The sequence below is a fragment of the Paramisgurnus dabryanus genome, chromosome 3 (genome assembly GCF_030506205.2).
Source record: "Paramisgurnus dabryanus chromosome 3, PD_genome_1.1, whole genome shotgun sequence".
In the NCBI taxonomy this organism is placed as follows: domain Eukaryota; kingdom Metazoa; phylum Chordata; class Actinopteri; order Cypriniformes; family Cobitidae; genus Paramisgurnus; species Paramisgurnus dabryanus.
In genome coordinates this window covers 21656455-21675084 of record NC_133339.1, presented here as the reverse complement: position 1 = coordinate 21675084, position 18630 = coordinate 21656455, and the positions used below count along the sequence as shown (strand labels likewise).

The following is an 18630-nucleotide window of genomic DNA, read 5'->3' as shown; positions in this document are numbered from 1 at the left end:
TTTTTTGATGTGCACAAGTGACACGATGTGAGAATTGAACAAGCAGTTTTGAGAATTTCAATTCTGATCTGAGAAATGTACCAAAGCGACTGAGAAAAACTGTAAACTTTTCGACATGCAGCCCCCCCTTCACATGTATGGTGCATCTCATCATGCCCCCCAAAGAAAATGTTTGATATTAAACAAAACATGTTAAATTATACAGTGTAGTGCTGTTGGATAGCCTTATTTTTATGAGGTTTCATTACACATAATATATGATAAATTAATATATTTTTTTGTCATTAAAACTGCCCCCACCCTGGCACCATTACAGGGCCCCCAGTTTGAGAACCACTGAACTAATATTTTAAGTAGAAATAAAATAGAAAACAATTTTTTTATAGTGCAGATAACATTTCTCTTTCAAAAAATGGTACAAAAGCGGTCACTGGAGTAAAGAGTGCATAATAATATTGTACCTCAAACATACATTATATGTCTAAACATATTAGGTCCTTTTCAAAGGGTATCATCCCATTGACTGCTTTTGTACAGTTTTATAATGCATCATACCAGATTAGGAAGGGACAAGATCAAAATATAGATATTTCCTCTATTACAATTCATATTCAACACAACATTAGCAAAATCTAAATAAGAAACTACCCCAAAGCCTAAATGACAAAAAAACTACTTCCTTTGGGATTTGAAATGATTTGAGATAACTTTATCTTGTGTAATTTTATCAACCACAACACAGTCTGCTTACGTAATAAGAAAACTATGTTAAAAATGTATTCAGTCATAGCATGTGTTCAGCAGCATTGGCCAAGTTAGCATTAGTGCTGTATTCACTCATCGGTTTAATATAGTGTTTTGTAGATGGAGGTTACGGACAGTCATACTCTCATGTTACACACACATTCTGTCCCTGCTTCATTCTCAATGACGCACCGGATAGTTACAGGGACTGATCTCACTCCTCCTTCTCCTGAAATGTGGCCACTCAGCACACTATGGTATGGTAATGTAATGCCAGTCATGAGTTAGCCTATAAACAAGCATGGGATTCAGGAAACATCAAAGCATGACCCCAGTTAGAAGGTTGTCCTTGTACATTAAGACTGGTTTGTTTCAGACAAACATTAGAGAGAAAGTGACCAAAGATTTGTTGATCAATTAATAAATCATAATTGCTTGTATATCTTATTCCCAAATCCTGACAAACCTTTCATTACTTTACAACATTTATAAGCACTGATTTTCATATATTCAATTTTCTTTTTTTTTTTAAGAAAACAGCAATGTTACAAACAAGTCCATCAGTCAATGTCTTTTATTATCAGTTATATCAGACCAGACAAGCAACATACACAACAGGACAAAATACATGAATCCATTTAAACCTAATGATTTAAATTCAGTCACATATTTTGTAATTTCCGATCCACAAATGCACATATACAGTACATAACACATTTGATACACCATCTATATAATATACCGATTGAATTGTAGCGTTCCTTTTAATAAGTTAAAGAGATAAAAAGCTTTCCTGCTTCAGAAAACAATATTTAACTTGCTAAAGAGAACAATGATGCTACACTTTACAAGTTTAAATCCAATAAATATACACATTATGATTGTTCATTTATACGACTTATTTTGTCAATAAATTTATAAAGAAATTATATAATTATATTACATCTTTGTAAATTAATAAAAATATGCTGGTTTTATATAATCAAGTATACATATTATAATTTTTAATCATTTAAACACCCAGTAGACTTTTGTAATGTACAGTATAACTCTCCTACTCTACTGATTCAAGATTCATTACAGTAACTATGACAAAAAAACATTTTAGTCTACCCTCCCAAAACTTTTATGAATATGGTAAAACTACCACAAAGGAACCTGTTAGCATTCACAAATGTAACCCTGGACCACAAAACCAGTCGCACTTTATAGCAATAGCCAACAATACATTGTATGGGTCAAAATTATAAATTTTTATTAGAGATATTACTTAAGATAATAAGTAAATTTCACGTTCCATGAAAATATTTTGTACATTTCCTACTGTAAATATGTCAAAAAAATTTGTAAGTGGATGCCGTTGCTAAGGACAACTTTAAAGGCGATTTTATCAATATTTTTTATTTTTGCACGCTCAGATTCCACATTTGTTTATCTCTGCCAAATATTGTCCCCCTAACAAACCACAGATCACTGGTAACGTATTTATTTAACTTTCGGATGATGTATAAATCTCAATAAAAAAAATACTCGCATGACTCAGAAATAGGTTTTGTGGTCCATGGTCACAAATAATATGAATACACTGTAAATTATGATTTGTTGGTTCAACTTGCCTAGTTGCATTAAAAAATTTAATTGATTTGACTTAAAAATATTAGTTGACTCAAAAAGTTATTTAAAAATATTGTGTCAACTAATATTTTTATCCTTGGAGAACCCAAGGGGTCAAATTTGGCCGCTGTTAATTGCTGCTACCCAAAATCTTCTTGGGTTCTCCAGGGTTAAGTCAAAGCAACTCAAAATTTGAGCGCAGCCATGTAACTTACTTAAAGTTGAACCACAAAATATTTTTTTTTACATTGTAGATCATTATACTAAGTTCACTAATCACTCCAAAAGATTAAAGATTGTAATTTAATTTTCGAGCAAAAATAACAATTTGAGGCATCAGTGTGGACTATAACAATATAATTGAGTTCCTGTTACTATTAGCACAAAAATTATAAACTTATTCCTCTCATAACCAAATTGTCTTTCCGCAAGCTATATTTCACTTATTTACTTTTACTTTCTGCATTACATTGATTACAGACCATACAATGTTATTTATCATGCCAGTTAGAGAGATTGAATATTTTCAATCTTCAGAATTCCAGAGTAAATAGATTTTGACCAAATGGCAGCACAGAGGTAAAACAAAATATAATGTCCTTTCAAAGCATTTTGTTTGGTCAGGTTTCATTACAGGTACCATTAAGACAAATCTGGTAAGTTTCATTGACTAAACTAATGTTGGTAGTCAGCTGGTTTGGTTAGGATGTTTTTTTTTAAAATTTGGATATTTTCACGTTTTTAAACGTTCAGTCAGAATCTTCTACGTACTTCCAATCAAGTGAATCCAATGCTTTGCGGTTTCTGATAAACTTGTGCCAACATTAGGCCTAAATTAAGACTCTTTAAACAGTATAAAATACAGTATAAAATACACAAGGGGTTAATAGCACCAACCACACCCCTGAATTTCTCTTTCCCTCAAACACCATAAATTCCTATCTGCTTTGGTCCCCATAATCCCCAAAAGGACTCCCAATGTTCATGTTACCCAAATGTTCCCATTTCCCCATGTAACCCTACCAGCCTAGCTTGTTAAGGCTGTGGCGTACATCCTTACATGCCACATTAGTAGTCTTCATTCTGGTACCCACCAGAGCCTTCGTAATTGGCCTCCATGTCAGCGTTGTATGCAGTATATTCTGTACCTGTAGAGGGCGCTGCTGCTGGATCTTGGGTTGGATCAATATAGTCCTGAGAGAAGAGAGAGGAGCTTGATCCTAGCTTGTACCTCTGGAATCCTAAGAAAGCTTGAGCAGCCTTTAGACGTTGAGGATAATGGAGGAGGTGGAGATGAGGGGTTGGAAAATGCATAGGGGGAGGTGTAAAAGGATTATAGGATTATGGAGGTGTTTTCAGAGAGGTGAATTAATATAAATGTCAAGTTATCAATTGGGGAAAACAAGTTTTGGAAGATAGGTGAAATGGTGTATAAGTTAATGTAAAGGGATAGAAATGGAGAAAGAGAGAGAAAAATAAGATAAACATTAGCTTTAGTAAACAGCAAGATTAATATTGTTAGTCAGATTAAAAGCTTAACACAGCCAAGAATAATTTTAGACAATGGCCCTAAATGACTAACCTTTCAACCAAGACTAAGGGTCAGATTCCCAGACAGAGTTTAGATTAATCCAGGACTAGGCCTTAGTTATATTAGGACATTTTACAAACCTTACACTGTAAAAAAAAATCCGTAGAAATTGCAGCTGGGTTGCCGGTAATTTACCGTAGATTTAAATTTATGTTATTTACTGGCAACATTTTGTTCAAAGTTAAATGAACATTTAACATTTACAAGTCTTTGTCTTTACAGAGTAAAACTAAAAAACAGCATCAAGAAAAACGTTCTGGAAAACAAAATCTGAAGCAAAAAACAGAAAAAGGTTGATGATGATTTCTGGTTCCCAGAATGCTTTGCATGAGGCTGTTATTGTGTAGTTTTATTCTGTCAAGATAAAGACTTGTTAATATTTAAAATTTATTTAACTTTGAACAAACTCTTGCCAGTAAATAACATAAATCTAAATCTACGGTAAATTACCGGCAACCCAGCTGCAATACCATTGTAATTTCTACGGATTTTTTTTACAGTGTACAAAAACAATACTAATGTGCATTTTGGGACAAAACAAAATGCACTGATATATGTTAGGATATGTCAGTGCAAGATGTTTTTAAATTAAGTCTGCTCAAACGTCCATTTTAGTCATGGACTGTCCAGGAAAACACCCATAAATGTCAAACCATTACTTAAAGTCAAACTTAAGACTGTTTAATCACAAAAATATGACAATAACGCAGTACAGTTACAGGATTTGTCTCACAACAACAGTTGCTCAGCTGTAAACAAATACTATTAAAAAACAACCTGCTGGCAACCTTTAAAGGGACACTCCACTTTTTTTTGAAAATATGCTCATTTTCAGCTCCCCTAGAGTTTAACATTTGATTTTTACCTTTTTGGAATCCATTCAGCCGATCTCCGGGTCTGGCGGTATCACTTTTAGCATAGCTTAGCACAATCCATTAAATCTGATTAGCAGTGATGGGAATAACGGCGTTATAAGTAATTGGCGTTAGTAACTGCGTTATTTTTTTCAGTAACGAGTAATCAAATAAATAACTGTTTCCCCCGTTATAACGCCGTTATCGTTACTGACATTAAAATGCTGCGCGTTACTAAAATTGATCTTACTGTAGTGATTTTCAGCCGCGTATGCTCACTCTCTCAGCCAAACACTGTTTTTCTCTTGTGTGTGTTGTGAGACACATAACGGATGATGATTGGCTTAATTTCCATCGGTAGCCAACCAGAGGCAGAGTTCACAAAAAGGCCCGCCCACACGCGCAGTCCAAGTTAGAGAAGCGAGCAGCAGTGTTAAAAAGTCTGAGCAACTTGGTCACTTTGTCGCTAGAATTAGCAACTTTCTATCACTTTAGCGACTTTATAGGACAAATCTAGCTATCTTTTCTGGCATGGTTGGAGACTTTTGTAGACTGACATGAAAATACGCGTCGTTTTCTCTTCTCAACGAGCAGCGATGCTGCTGCTGACTGGGCCCCATCTCAAAGCACTGACATGCAGCCCGGTCATCGCGCATCAATCACTCCGAAAACACCGGCGACAGAGCGATGGCAAGTACAACAAGCTCAAAGGTAGCGGTCGCAAACACGAAGTATAAAGCACTACTTTTCCATTGTTGAGGTGAAAGGCAAGAATGTTTGTGTAATGTGCAACTTATGCCCATGAAGAAAAAGTCTCTCCACGTCTGTGGCAAGTAATTCTGATCTAATAAAGCACCTCACATCGTCACATGCTGCCACAAAATTTGTGATTTCTCTTTAGTATCCATTTTATTAATTTAACATATTTAATTTTGTAAGGGGCATTCAAGTTATTTGAAATATACAATTTTTTTTAAGTAACGCAGTAATTACTTTTCCTGGTAATTAATTACTTTTATAATAATGTAACGCAGTTACTAACTCAGTTACTATTTGTGAGAAGTAATTAGTAACTATAACTAATTACTTTTTTAAAGTAACGTTCCCAACACTGCTGATTAGACCATTAGCATCGCGCTAAAAATGACAAAAGAGTTTAGATATTTTTCCTTTTTAAAACTTGACTCTTCTGTAGTTACATTGCGTACTAAAACCGACAGAAAATTAAAAGTTGTGATTTTCTAGGCCGATATGGCTAGGAACTATACTCTCATTCTGGCGTAATAATCAAAGACTTGCAGTAACATAGCTGCAGGATGTGCAATGATATTACGCAGGAGCTGAAAATAGTCCCCATGCTATTGAAAGATACTAAGGGGACTATTTTCAGCTCCTGCGTTTTATCATTGCACCTCCTGCAGCTATGTTACTGCAAGTCTTTGATTATTACGGCAGAATGAGAGTATAGTTACTAGCCATATATGATAAAAGTGCTACGGCCAGACCCGGAGATCAGCTAAATGGATTCCAAAACTGTAAAAATCAAATGTTTAACTCTAGGGGAGCTGGAAAATGAGCATATTTTCAAAAAATGTGTAGTGTCCCTTTAAGATTTTTTTAAAGGGATAGTTCACCAAATTTTTTTTAATTCTGTCATAATTTTTCTAACTTGTTGAAATTAGATATTTTGAAACCAAACTGTTGATGAGCCCCATTCACTTCCATAGTATTCTTTTTTCCTACACTCTAAAAAAAACAAACGGTGCTATATAGCACCAAAACTGTTGATTTGAATCGTAACCATAGCAGAACCGTTTTTAGTGCCATATAGCACCGGTGAAGCACCGGTGAAGCACCTGTGTAGAACCATATAGGGGCCATATAGCACCACTATAGCACCACATTTGGTTCTACATAGCCCTATGGTTCTACACAGGTGCTTCACCGGTGCTATATGGCACTAAAAACGGTTCTTCTATGATTACGAGCAAAGAACCACTTTTGGTGCTATATAGCACCGTTTGTTTTTAGAGTGTACTAAATCAATGAAGATCATGATTGTTTTGGTTACAAACATTCCTGAAAATATCTTCATTCGTGTTCATCAGAACAAAGAAATGTAAACAGGTTTGTAAAAACATGAGAGAAAAAAATTACAGAATTTTCTTTTTTGGGTGAACTATCCCTTTAATATAACACCATGCTAACAAGAAAGCTTGTGTGGTTATATGTGTTTCTGATGCCCCCTAGACAATTAAAGCTGTAACTGCAGTTTAACAAAAATCATTTTGTGTAAAACCAGAATGTCTTCTTGCTTATACATTTGCTCTTAAAACAATCCTGAATGTGTATGTTCAAAAACACATCTGGTGCACAGCATTCATATAAACCGACAGTCATATAAAATGCAGAAATCTGAAACCCTTCTGTGACTCAGACATACTGTAACATATACTGAACTAAAACTCTTAAATGAGCTCTTAGACACTCTGTAAAACTTTAAATTAAAATCATACACTAATTCCAACAACTGATAAAATGTAATAACTAATGTAAATCTAATAAACCCTATAACATTCATGGTTATGATACTGAGAAGAAAAAGTGTTAAATACTGTACTCATGAAGCAGCACAGTATTAAGCTAATGCTTTGATAAACACTGCAACACATTACTGGAATGGAAATTCAGAAGTGTTTAACATATTATTGGTCATTTAAAGCTCTTTCAAGTTAATACTGGGAGGTTCAAGGGTTGAATTGGCACAGTTGTATGTAATTGATGCCTTTTGTAAACATATGTGACCCTGCCTTTGAAACCAAGCTAAAGTCTTTGTTAAGTGATTTTTTGCTTTCTACATAAATGATTATATGAAAATATAATCTTGATATCTTTAATATTGACTGAGTAAAGTCATGTCAAAGATTAAAATGGATGTGAAATCAAAACTTTGTTTGATGCTCCTAATCTCATTATATTATGATACTTTAGACTGGTTTTCATAGGAAAGGTCATAAATGTGTTAAATGTTAGACAAATGGAGGTGGTGTTTGAGGGGTGAACAGTTTATTGTATTCCTCCTCGAACGTGACTTTCTTTAGCCGCTCCGAGGCCAGCATTGTAAGAACCCCCTAGAGAAAAACAGATCGGTCAGAGCCTGTGATCAAATGAACAACAGGAAATGCTGAAAAACATTACAACGGCGGTGGATTAATCTTGTCAATGCAGCGAGGTCTGCAAGAGAAGCACTGAGGATTAAATCAAAAGCACAAGGGTTAGAAAGACGTCTTCTGCAAGCAAACAAACAAACAAGAAAGCAAAGATTACTGTGGTAAATACAGTAAATGCTCATGGGACGACACCATAGAGAAGATTAGTGAATCAGATTAGCTTTGATTGTATTATAATATTGTAAAAGAAATTAAAAGATGTAAATAAACCAGTACAGACCCATGTAAATATGGAGAAGAAAGAGAAGGTTATGGCGGCTCTGGCAGCGTCTCCGCCCTCTTTCAGGGGGTTATCTTCTAGTTTGGACACCTGCCACTGATTGGCCAAGAAACAGAATCCCACAAACCACATGAAAGACCAGAACGCTGGAAGAAACAGAGAACAGGTGCAAGAATATGGATTTATGTGCCAGAACTGCGTTTCGTAATTAGGTTTGATTTGCCATATGGTACGTGATAAAGAAATAAAACCAAAACATTTATTAGAAAGTCAACACAGTATATGTAATATACAGGATGTATACTTTTTAATGTCTTTTTTAAATTTTAAATATTAATAATATGGGCTGATATGACTTTAATAGTTGAATACATGGCATAGTAAGATACAGCATCTTCGTTTTGAATATCTGAAAATGTCCCTGCATAAAGAATATATGTATAGTATGAATATAATATACTGTTGCAATAAGTACAGTATGGGGTTTTGAGCATAGTTATTACATTTTTTAATTATTTTAAAACAAAACACACATTTTACATTGCAACACATTGTAGTAGGTCTAGTAGTCACTTTTACCCAACAGAGGGCAGTATGTGAATTTTGTGGTACAGGAAGTTTAGATTTAGCTTTTTAGTACTAAAAGAGCATAAGAGTGTATAATATAATATGCTGAGTTTTTGTAAATAATTTGAGCAATATTTAATATTTAATAGGCTTTATGCCCAGCTGCACTACTTCCTGAACTTCAGCCAGCTCCTTGTTTCCTGTCTGCCATTATTGGACAAACTGATTAATCCAGGTGTGTCTGATTATTGTTGTTGTGACTACTGAGGTCAGGCACACCTGAATTAATCAGTTTGTCCAATAGTGGCAGACAGGAAACAAGGAGCTGGCTGAAGTTCAGTAAGTAGTGCAGCTGGGCATAAAGCCTATTGGGTTTACCAATGATGTGAGATGCCAAAACATTGCAGTGATGAAGATGTCTTCACAGTTTTAGCACAAACTAAACTCCATCAGGCGAAGCTGGTTTAAAAGGGACACATTTCACAAAGATGTGTCCCCAGAGTACTTATTTGAAGTTTTAGCTCAAAATACCATATAGATAATTTATTATAGCATGTTAAAATATCCACTTTGCAGGTGTGAGCAAAATTGTGCCGTTTTTGTGTGTGTCCTTTAAAATGCAAATGAGCTGATCTCTGCACTAAATGACAGTGCCGTGGTTGGATAGTGCAGATTAAAGGGCAGTATTATCCTCTTCTGACATCACAAGGGGAACCAAATTTCAATGATCTATTTTTTCACATGATTACAGAGAATTGTTTACCAAAACTAAGTTAGTGTGTTGATCTTTTTTACATTTTCTAGGTTGATAGAAGCACTGGTGACCCATGTCTAGCACTTAAACATGGAAAAAGTCAGAATGAAAGTGTACCTTACCCGAAACACCGATATCAGCCAACACGGCCTTCTTGCGGTCTTTGACGCTGCTTATCTGAGGGAAGTACACATCAAGAGCCAGAAAAACAGCGCAACAGAGGAAAGCCAGCGTACCCATCCCAACACCATAGTTGCAGGCATTCTGATTCTTGTTGAAGATACAAAACTCCTCTGGTGAGTCTGGAGGGTTCACATATCCCTCATTAGCAATACATCCAAAAATCACGATGGAAAAGATCTGGGGACAAAAAAACACATAAGAGGACCACGTGATGTAAAGTGTGAATATAAAGATTTTAAAGGATTTGTGTAATAGTGAATGACATGAACTTTTTACATTTGATATTGTAATGTAAACTCAGGGTCATTTATAATCCTAGGTTATTTTGTGCCATGATTCATACTTCACCCTGGCCATTTTTAACTGGAACATTTTCTGGCACAACTTTAAAATACTGTACTGGTCAAAAATAATTATGAGGTTTGTTCATAGGACTAGTTTAGTAGGACTGCATTAGATTTATTAGCTAATCATCACAAACAGCACTGAATGCCATTTTAAATCTCATATTATTGCTTTGTTCCTTGGTTTGTTTTCTACTTAATTTAACTCTTTTAAAAGGCAAATCATAGAAAAAACCACAACAATCTTCAGGAGAATAAGGACACATTTTGGTGAAGCTAAAACCCTGTAATATAACCTAAATAATCATCTTTGACATTCACCTTTAATGCTTATCATGTGGGGGGCTGGCAACACTGAATCACTAAATGGGATACACTTTAAATGCTTCATTCAAACTTTATCTTGATCTTATCAGACTAATTTTGGCGACAGATTGCAAAATTTCATGATGATGTCATCAAATGAACTGCCACAAATACTTTTGGTTAGGCGTTCAGCTGTCTGGATCACAAGGCCCATAGCCAATGAGGGCATGAAAGCAAGCATTGTAACATGCAGCACATGGGATCCTGATCTTGTGATCATCATCATCAGAAAAGTTTTACTTGCTTTCTATTTAAACCTGGTTTACATTTTCTTAGGTAAGCTTGAGTGATAAAATTAGCATTTCTCTCTTATTTTCAAGGTGGCAAGAAATTTGTATTCTTTCCTATTTCCTAGTTTTGATCTTGATTTCGATGATAAAGAATTCTCGAGCTTCTTTAACAAAATCTAAAATATTATCGATATATAAATATTACATACATGTCACATTATGTAGTTCAGCACATCCCACAAGGTCAGCATGTCAAATTTGATTGGATTTCATTGGTCCTCACTGAAATTGATGGTTCCTCATTCAACAAGACATACAGTATCAGCTGATGTTTGTTTGTTTGTGTGCTATTTCAGATCAGTCAACCACGGCTCGCCCACCAATAAATCAATCAACACCTTTAAAAGAACAGGAATATGGTGGTATAGAGCTGTTTTGCTAGTCAATAGCACCCTTTATACAATTCACAATGGCGTTTGTGTAGCAGGTTGTGTAATGCAAGATAGCGGGCGAAACAACAAAAGGTTTCCAATAAAGTTTGTACTTGCATCTAAATCTTAAACTTAAGTGTAACATCAATACCAAATTCTTGTGTTTGATGCTTTGCATATTTTATAACACACTGTATAAGCGAATCCCTCAGCTATCTTGTACGCGAGTCTTATGGATTTATTCTACTTCAGTTGCCTTGATCCATAATTATTCCTTTCTTCCTCAGTTTGTTACATACCAAGCTTTGCGTCTCTATCACCCTTCCCCCTCCAATCCCCCTCTTTAATCTCGCTGACCTTGTGTTCACTGTGCTGAGAAAGAGAGATCACAAGAGAGGCTGAGTCATGGGACTACATGTGAAGACCACCTATACTAGTGGTTCTCAAACTGGGGGCCGTGGCCACATAAAATACATTAATTCATTATGAATTCTGTGTAATTAAACCTATAACCAGCAGCATTACGTTGTATAATTTAACATTTTAATAAAAATAAAACAATCTTTGAGAGGGCTGCGAAGGGAAGCACCATACACAAGGGAGGCAGAAAAGGGGGAGGCTGCAGAACTAGCACAGGCAAGTCATATGAAAATTAATATATCTATATGTAATAAGATATTCAGTCATTTTTAATCCGTTTTTTCCCCCCAGAAAACGATTACATAAATGTTTTCGTTATTGATAAGGAGGGTGTTTAAAACGATGAAACTTGCAGGATGTATTAAAGATACCAAGACCTGGTATATGGCAATAGATCAAGATAAAGTTAATTACTTACATCATGATGACCCATTTAAAGCAAATATTGTACAAAACGTTCCCCCACAATCACAGTTTCTAAATACTATAGCTTTATAGTAAGCAGGACTCCGTGGTGCATGTAAAAAATTTTCTTTTGTGTAATGTTGGACGTAAAGAAAGGTACGTCCGTTCCCCGTCATGCATTGCAAACAATGACAAGCCTTGCCTCATCAGAGAGCGCAAGCATGTTTCGCCAAAGCCCGCCTTGCATGTGCACACCTCCGCACTTTGCACAGCTTTGAAAGTATATTAACAAAACCATTCACAAAATCAGGATAGATAAAGAAAAGTAGCGGATCAAGCACTGCAAACAAAGTAAAAAAAAAAAAACAAAGACCAGGAACGCGACCCTGTTCACATCTATTTAAAAGCGTATAGCTTGTATACAGTATGTTCCTCAGACAACATGAGGGCACACTTAGGGTGACCATACATGCCATTCTTCCCAGATGCGTCCTGGCCAGGATTTTGGGTGCGTCTTCCCGAAGTCACATTTCGACCGCACACGCCATCAAGGTTCTCACATTTTAGTTAAAAACATAAGACATACAATCATTTTATTCTTACTTTAAAATATACTCGTTGCTTCTCTGAAATAGTAAACCTTGATGGATGACATTTGCCAGGGCTCCAGACTGCCACCAAATGGGGGCATTTTGCCACCAAAATTTGAGGGTGCCACTGATTTTTACATCCAGTCGCACATGTGCGACCAGTAAATTTGACCTTTTTTTGTGATGTGACAATAAATTAGAAACAGCCATTGTACTTTCTGCATCTATCATACAAGTATTTATTAGTAATACAGTGGAAATTAGTAGAAATGTGAATATTTGGTTAGCATGTTGATTTACGGTGTGTGCCCCTAAATTTTCTGGTTGCGCCCCTAAAATTTTCAGTTCCACTGTGCTCCTAGTGAAAAAGGTTAGTCTGGAGCCCTGTATGCGGTCGACAAATACGACTTCCGGAAGACACAACTGAAATCCTGGCCGTGTGGATGCGTCTGGGAAGAGTGGCACGTATGGTCACCCTACGCACACAAGAGTATTGGCACCGGAAGTCAACACAGTAAAAAATAAAACTGATTTCATAGGTCCCTATATACTGTAATGCCACTAAATTGTGGTCAAAATTCTCAGAAAAGCTCAGAAAGCACATAAATCCCACATTCAAGTAAATGTTCAGTGGGTTAATATTTCTTTAAAAAATATATTGAGCTTAGCGATCAATTCATTGTGTATTAAAACATACATATTAGAGATGCATATTAAAGAGGCAAGTTCAAAGTACACATATATTGATAATGATACGCAAATGTCAGGATATTATTCAATATAAGACATTAACATATGGGATGGTAGATTTTTTTGGTAAACTATTTCTTCAATTAACTTTGAAGATGTCAAATTTGCAATACGGGTCTTTAGATAAGAGACTTCTAGATGAAGGAAATGTTACAGTTGAGTAAAAAAATGATGATGAGGCTTTTTTACTCTTCACCCTCTAGTAGTACACATGCACTTTCTTGTCAAAGGTGTTGTTGTATTACACCAAATGTACTCCAATAAAGCAGATACATGATTTAAAAAATGATAAAAAATAAAGATGCAAACACTGCATGAGTAAAGAGAACCATTGTCAAAACATTACAACCAGATAAGGGAAAATCCTGCCAGGAAACAGATGAATCAGACGGTAATCTTTTCATTTTAATATTGTTAGAGGGATAAACAGGATCTGCAAACTATATTTTCCCCTTGATATAATGACCGTGCAGGGTAAAAGGTGGACATATGGGCAGAGAAGGAGAGTATGCCACCCTGCAGCAGTATTCAGCAGTGCCATTAGTGCTATAACAAACTACAGTAAAATGACCATGCTATATTTAAAGCACCATATGCACATTGTACAGAGCAGAGCAGAGAGCGATGTGCCCGTAATATAGTTTTCAACAAGAATTAAAAAAGTACATGCAGGGATGATATGTGACGAGCCAGGAAATTGAACACTATCAACAGAACAACATGAGGGTAAGAATTTTAAGTTGAACAATCCCTTTAATACAAGACCTTTAAGACGTTCATCCTGATTAGGCATGCATTTGTTTTTTAGACTATACTGCATACTAAAGTTGCTGTTCTTTTAGGTACGACATTGAAAGGATCAAACAGGGTCATATGATACAAGACACAAAGGTTTCATTACTATACAGCTGTATGCCTGAGGCAATTTCATTAATGCCTTTACTGTTTATCTATTTTCCTTATAGTGAGCTTGTTACTATCCACCCTGAGGTCTTGGATTGTTGTCATGCCAACGTAGCAGCACTCATTCACTCAACCAATCAGATTAAGAATCAGATGAACACACCTCCATGCATCAGACTGCATACATACTGGCACTGACATGTAATGTAAACGCTGGTTACTTCAAGACAAAAGAACAGACACCATCTTATATGATTCACAGCCAAAACACAGTAGTAAGGCTGTATGCATGGTCAGACATCCACACCAAGCAATTCACAGACAATATTTTTTTTAAATAAAGTTTCAAAAAGGGATCTTTGTAATTATGCCATATAAGAAGCTTTTAAGTCGAAGGTTTTTTAAAGGTGCCAAAGAATGCATTGAAATGTTAAAGTGGTACATACTTACATAGAAGGTATAACTTTATTAAGTGCAGAAATTATACAGAAACATTTTTACATGTCCAGTTACAACCCCAGGATTTGTTATTTGTTTTACTTGGAAGGGTCATGAATAATAATGTTCAGCTCTGCTTTGATTGCACTGCTCTGAGGCTCATGTCAGTAGCTCATATTAGTAAACATTTTAACAATTCAGTATTCATTAAATGTCTGTGTTATTTTTCGATATTGGCCTGTTTTCAAGCTGTCTTTTGCGTGCAAAAGGTTTACATAAAAATGAAGAAACAAATGCGTTTGAGGCTCACGATATAAAGAGCTCTTATTATTCATCTATGCCTAGGTAAATACAGGTTTTGTGAATGTTAAAGGCTCTTTATGTACTCATACAGTGTTGACAAAGATCATTTTAATTTCAAGAATGCAGTAATAAAATAAAGCTTAATTTCAAATAAGGAAATGCAATAACTTTCCTAACAAATAAAATACTAATATTTATTTAAGGGGACATTTCACAAGACTTTTTAAAGCTGTAAAATAAATATTTTGTGTCCCCAGAGTACATATGTAAAGTTTTAGCTCAAAATACCACATAGATAATTTTGTAGTGTGAGCAAATATGTGCCATTTATGGGTGTGTCATTTGAAATGCAAATGAGCTGATGAAATACCAACACTGATCCCATGATGGTGGTTGTTGAAATTGAAACTTAGTTGTGCTGTCAATTATTCTCTTATATATGGAAAAAGTCAAATTTTCATGATATGTCCCCTTTAAAAAATATTAGATTGTCTTATAATTATCTGTAATTCTTCTAAAAAGAAACAAAGTTATAACTTTAACCAACTTTAAAGGTGCAGTGTGTAACTTTTAGAAGCATCTAATGACAGAAATGCAATATAATCTACATAACTATATTATCAGTGGTGTATAAAGACCTTAAATAATAAACTGTTATGTGTTTATTATCTTAGAATGAGCCGTTTTTATCTACATACACTGCGGGTCCCCTTACATGGAAGTCACCATTTTGTGCTACCATGTTTCTACAGTAGCCCTAAATGGACAAACTAGTGTAGAGTGCTTTTGTCACTGCTGTATTTTGTCAAAGACAACAACATGTTTGTCCTATGGCGACTACCGTAGCTTCTTTATGCATTTCGGTGAGCAGTGGACTGAGCGGTTGGTTGCAATTCACAATCTCACTGCTAGATGCCGCTAAAATCTACACACTGCACCTCTAAAGAGGACACATCATGAAAATCTGACTTTTTCCATGTTTAAGTGCAATAATTGGGTCCCCGGTGCTTCTATCAACCTAGAAAATGTGAAAAAGATCAACCCAGTAACTTAGTTTTGGTACCCATTCTCTGCAAGCATGTGAAAAATTAGGTCACTGAAATCTGGCTCCCCTTGTGATGTCAGAAGGGGATATACCACCCCTTAATCTGCACTATCCAACCACGGCACTGCCATTTGGTGCAGAGATCAGCTCATTTGCATTAAAAAAGGACATTTTTTGCTCACACCTACAAAGTGTCAATTTTAACTTTTGCTATAATAAATTATCTACATGGTATTTTGAGCTAAAACTTCACATATTAAGTACTCTGGGGACACCAAAGATTTATTTTACATTGTTAAAAACTCTTGTGAAATGTCCCCTTTAATGATGCTGCCCGTTTCATTGTTGTGGCTTAATCCCCCCATATAATCTCTCCCACCACTCCCTCACAAAATGTTACTAGCATTACCAGGAGCCAGCTTATTTCGAAGGTAATATTAAGTTTTAAATGCCTGTTAAAAATGAACTGCAAAAGACTTTATGGAGGAAGACATTGCTATGTACATTGATTCGTTATAAATTGTGATTCCTGGAGCTATAATGCCACACATAACCTTTCTGTTAGCAGCCTCCACCTGTGTTATTCTCTACATATGAAGTCAGTCAATGGGCCGTCTGATGCCTGCAGCGGATCAATCACAAGTAATGGTGTGGAAATAGATAGATTCAATAATTCAGCCTAAACACGGGCTTCAACTTTTCTCAAGCAGGTGGCAAAACTGCAATAAATTCATGTAAATCTAGCACGAACAAACCGCTCTTGTTTGCATAACGTTATATGTTATTTGACAACAGAATATCGACTAATGATAACAGACTCAGGAATTCTGATAAACTGTCCTGTGGTGAATATCTTTGACATTTAACTTATTATTAGACAAGAGGAAATTTGTTTATTACACTATTTGAGTTTCAAATCACCATTGTTGCTTACAATTTACTGTAAAACAGTAAAATTAAACTTATACATTAGCACAAGATTGTGTATTTAGGCGGCAAAGATTTACAAAGCGTCTTCATCACGTGACGCTCGAACCTGCACTTAAAATACGTTATTAGTAGAATGTCTCTCACCCATGACACGAAACGAAGAATGGCCTGCGGTTGCTGAATGAAGGTAATTGGGTCGAAGGTTCCGCCAGCCTTGCCAGCCCCGTATGCCTGCTCCATCCTCACAGGTTCGTGGTTTGTCCGTGTCTGAAGTTTATTCAGAGAGATAATTGACCTTGGGTGTCTAATATCGATTTCTCCACGCGCCTCAGAGACTCGACTCCGTATGTTTAAAGCTCTCGCGCTTGGCTGTTCCTTCGTGGAGGTTTCCTTGTAAAACGATGTCCCTTCCACCTAGCACCTCTCTCATTTCAAGGGTGGAGAGAGGAGACTGTAAACACGCATCCGGGGAACGCGAGAGCGCGCATTATGCTGTCAAGACCGTGATGCGCACTCGCGAGGATATTACGCGCGCCGCCGACCACGTGCCCGACGAATGCTTTGTGAGGCGGTGTTAAATCAATCACGCAAAATGTTGTTAGAGGAAATCAATTAAATGCCACTAGACTACATTTCACTGTTCCCCAAAATTAGTTCCAGACTAAGTTACTCTGCATTGAATAATGTATTTTTTATTACTAGTCAAAAACCTTGTGCCTGCCACCTATGACCCATACTGTGATGCTTAGCCATATGCGGTCATAATATTTTATTAATAATACAAGGGTGAATCAATTATATTTTACAATTTAGTTCATTTTATGTAAAACTAAGGATAGGTAAGTACTCTTAACTGTTCCACAATACTGCTGTATTAAGTTATACATGCCAAGAAAATGTACATGTACAACTTTTGTTGAACGTACAGCCTATAATAATCAATAATATGTTATAATAAACAATAAAAGGCTATACAATTTTCCCATAGATCGAGGTAAAACTTGCACCCAATACTACTGATGAGATGTAAAGCATATTTGAAATGTTCAGAAAAAGGAATAGTGGGAGAAATACAGTATTATGGTGGCATTTTCAATTGGAGTTTTAGAAATAACATATTTAAAAATTTACCATTCCTTCACTTAACTCATTCCCCTCCAGCCATTTTTTTGAAAAGCTACCTGCCAGCATTTTCTGTGATTTTCATAAAATGTTTCACAAAATGCCTTCCAGGAAAATTTTCTTCTGAAAATATATAAACATACAAATATACCAAATGAAAGAACAGATCCTCTGCTTTCAAACATACTATAAACAAACAAACAAAACTGAAAAAAAAAAAACATTTAATCCTATCTATATTTTTTCTCTGCTCATAAACATAAAATCTTAAATATGGGTATTTTTAAAAATACTTTTTTTTTGCAAAAAAGCTGAAATAATTGCATTTTTGTGAAGGAATTTTGAAAGAGATAAAGAGATGAGATTCAGAACGATTATCAAAACATAGCGTTTAAATTTAGTAAATAATGTTTTGTCTTCATTTTTTATATACATTGGGTTAAGTATGCCATCTAGTGGATAATCGCGGTATTGCAGATTAACATAAATTCATCAGTATTTTTTATGCAAATGTTTTAACTAAAAATGTCAATTGCTGATTGAAAATAACAGGTACAGTAGAATGAGATTTGATGGTAGTAGAGGCTGAACAATAA

General features: G+C 35.5%; 2 protein-coding genes across 5 annotated transcripts in view; one reads left to right on the top strand and one right to left on the bottom strand.

The window, feature by feature from the left end:
* LOC135768510 (trypsin-like) overlaps window positions 1–18630 on the top strand; it is a 262331-nt gene that overhangs the window by 61681 nt on the left and 182020 nt on the right. The gene's annotated exons all lie outside the window — the stretch shown is intronic.
* syngr1a (synaptogyrin 1a) lies at window positions 1301–17420 on the bottom strand. 3 transcript variants are annotated; one of them, XM_073813886.1, is made up of 5 exons: window positions 17057–17420; window positions 9697–9934; window positions 8254–8399; window positions 7800–7934; window positions 6839–7626 (listed from the first exon to the last, which is right to left on the bottom strand). In XM_073813886.1, the coding sequence occupies exons 1-4, from the start codon at window positions 17150–17152 to the stop codon at window positions 7833–7835; spliced, it is 582 nt and encodes a 193-aa protein (XP_073669987.1). In that variant the 5' UTR covers window positions 17153–17420; the 3' UTR covers window positions 6839–7626; window positions 7800–7832. The 3 variants fall into 3 exon arrangements, with proteins under 3 accessions (XP_065108781.1, XP_073669987.1, XP_065108784.1); XM_065252709.2 differs by lacking the exons at window positions 6839–7626; window positions 7800–7934 and adding an exon at window positions 1301–3618 and having other exon boundaries at window positions 17057–17418; XM_065252712.1 differs by having other exon boundaries at window positions 6839–7934.

What these genes read in the sequence shown, in the direction of transcription:
- syngr1a (XM_065252709.2), bottom strand. Translation starts at nt 17,152, where the DNA reads ATGGAGCAGGCATACGGGGCTGGCAAGGCTGGCGGAACCTTCGACCCA. An exon ending in TTCTTCGTTTCGTGTCATGG is followed by an intron (nt 9,935 to 17,056) that starts GTGAGAGACATT and finishes TTTTGTCCCCAG; the next exon opens with ATCTTTTCCATCGTGATTTT. An exon ending in GGCTGATATCGGTGTTTCGG is followed by an intron (nt 8,400 to 9,696) that starts GTAAGGTACACT and finishes TGTTTCTTCCAG; the next exon opens with CGTTCTGGTCTTTCATGTGG.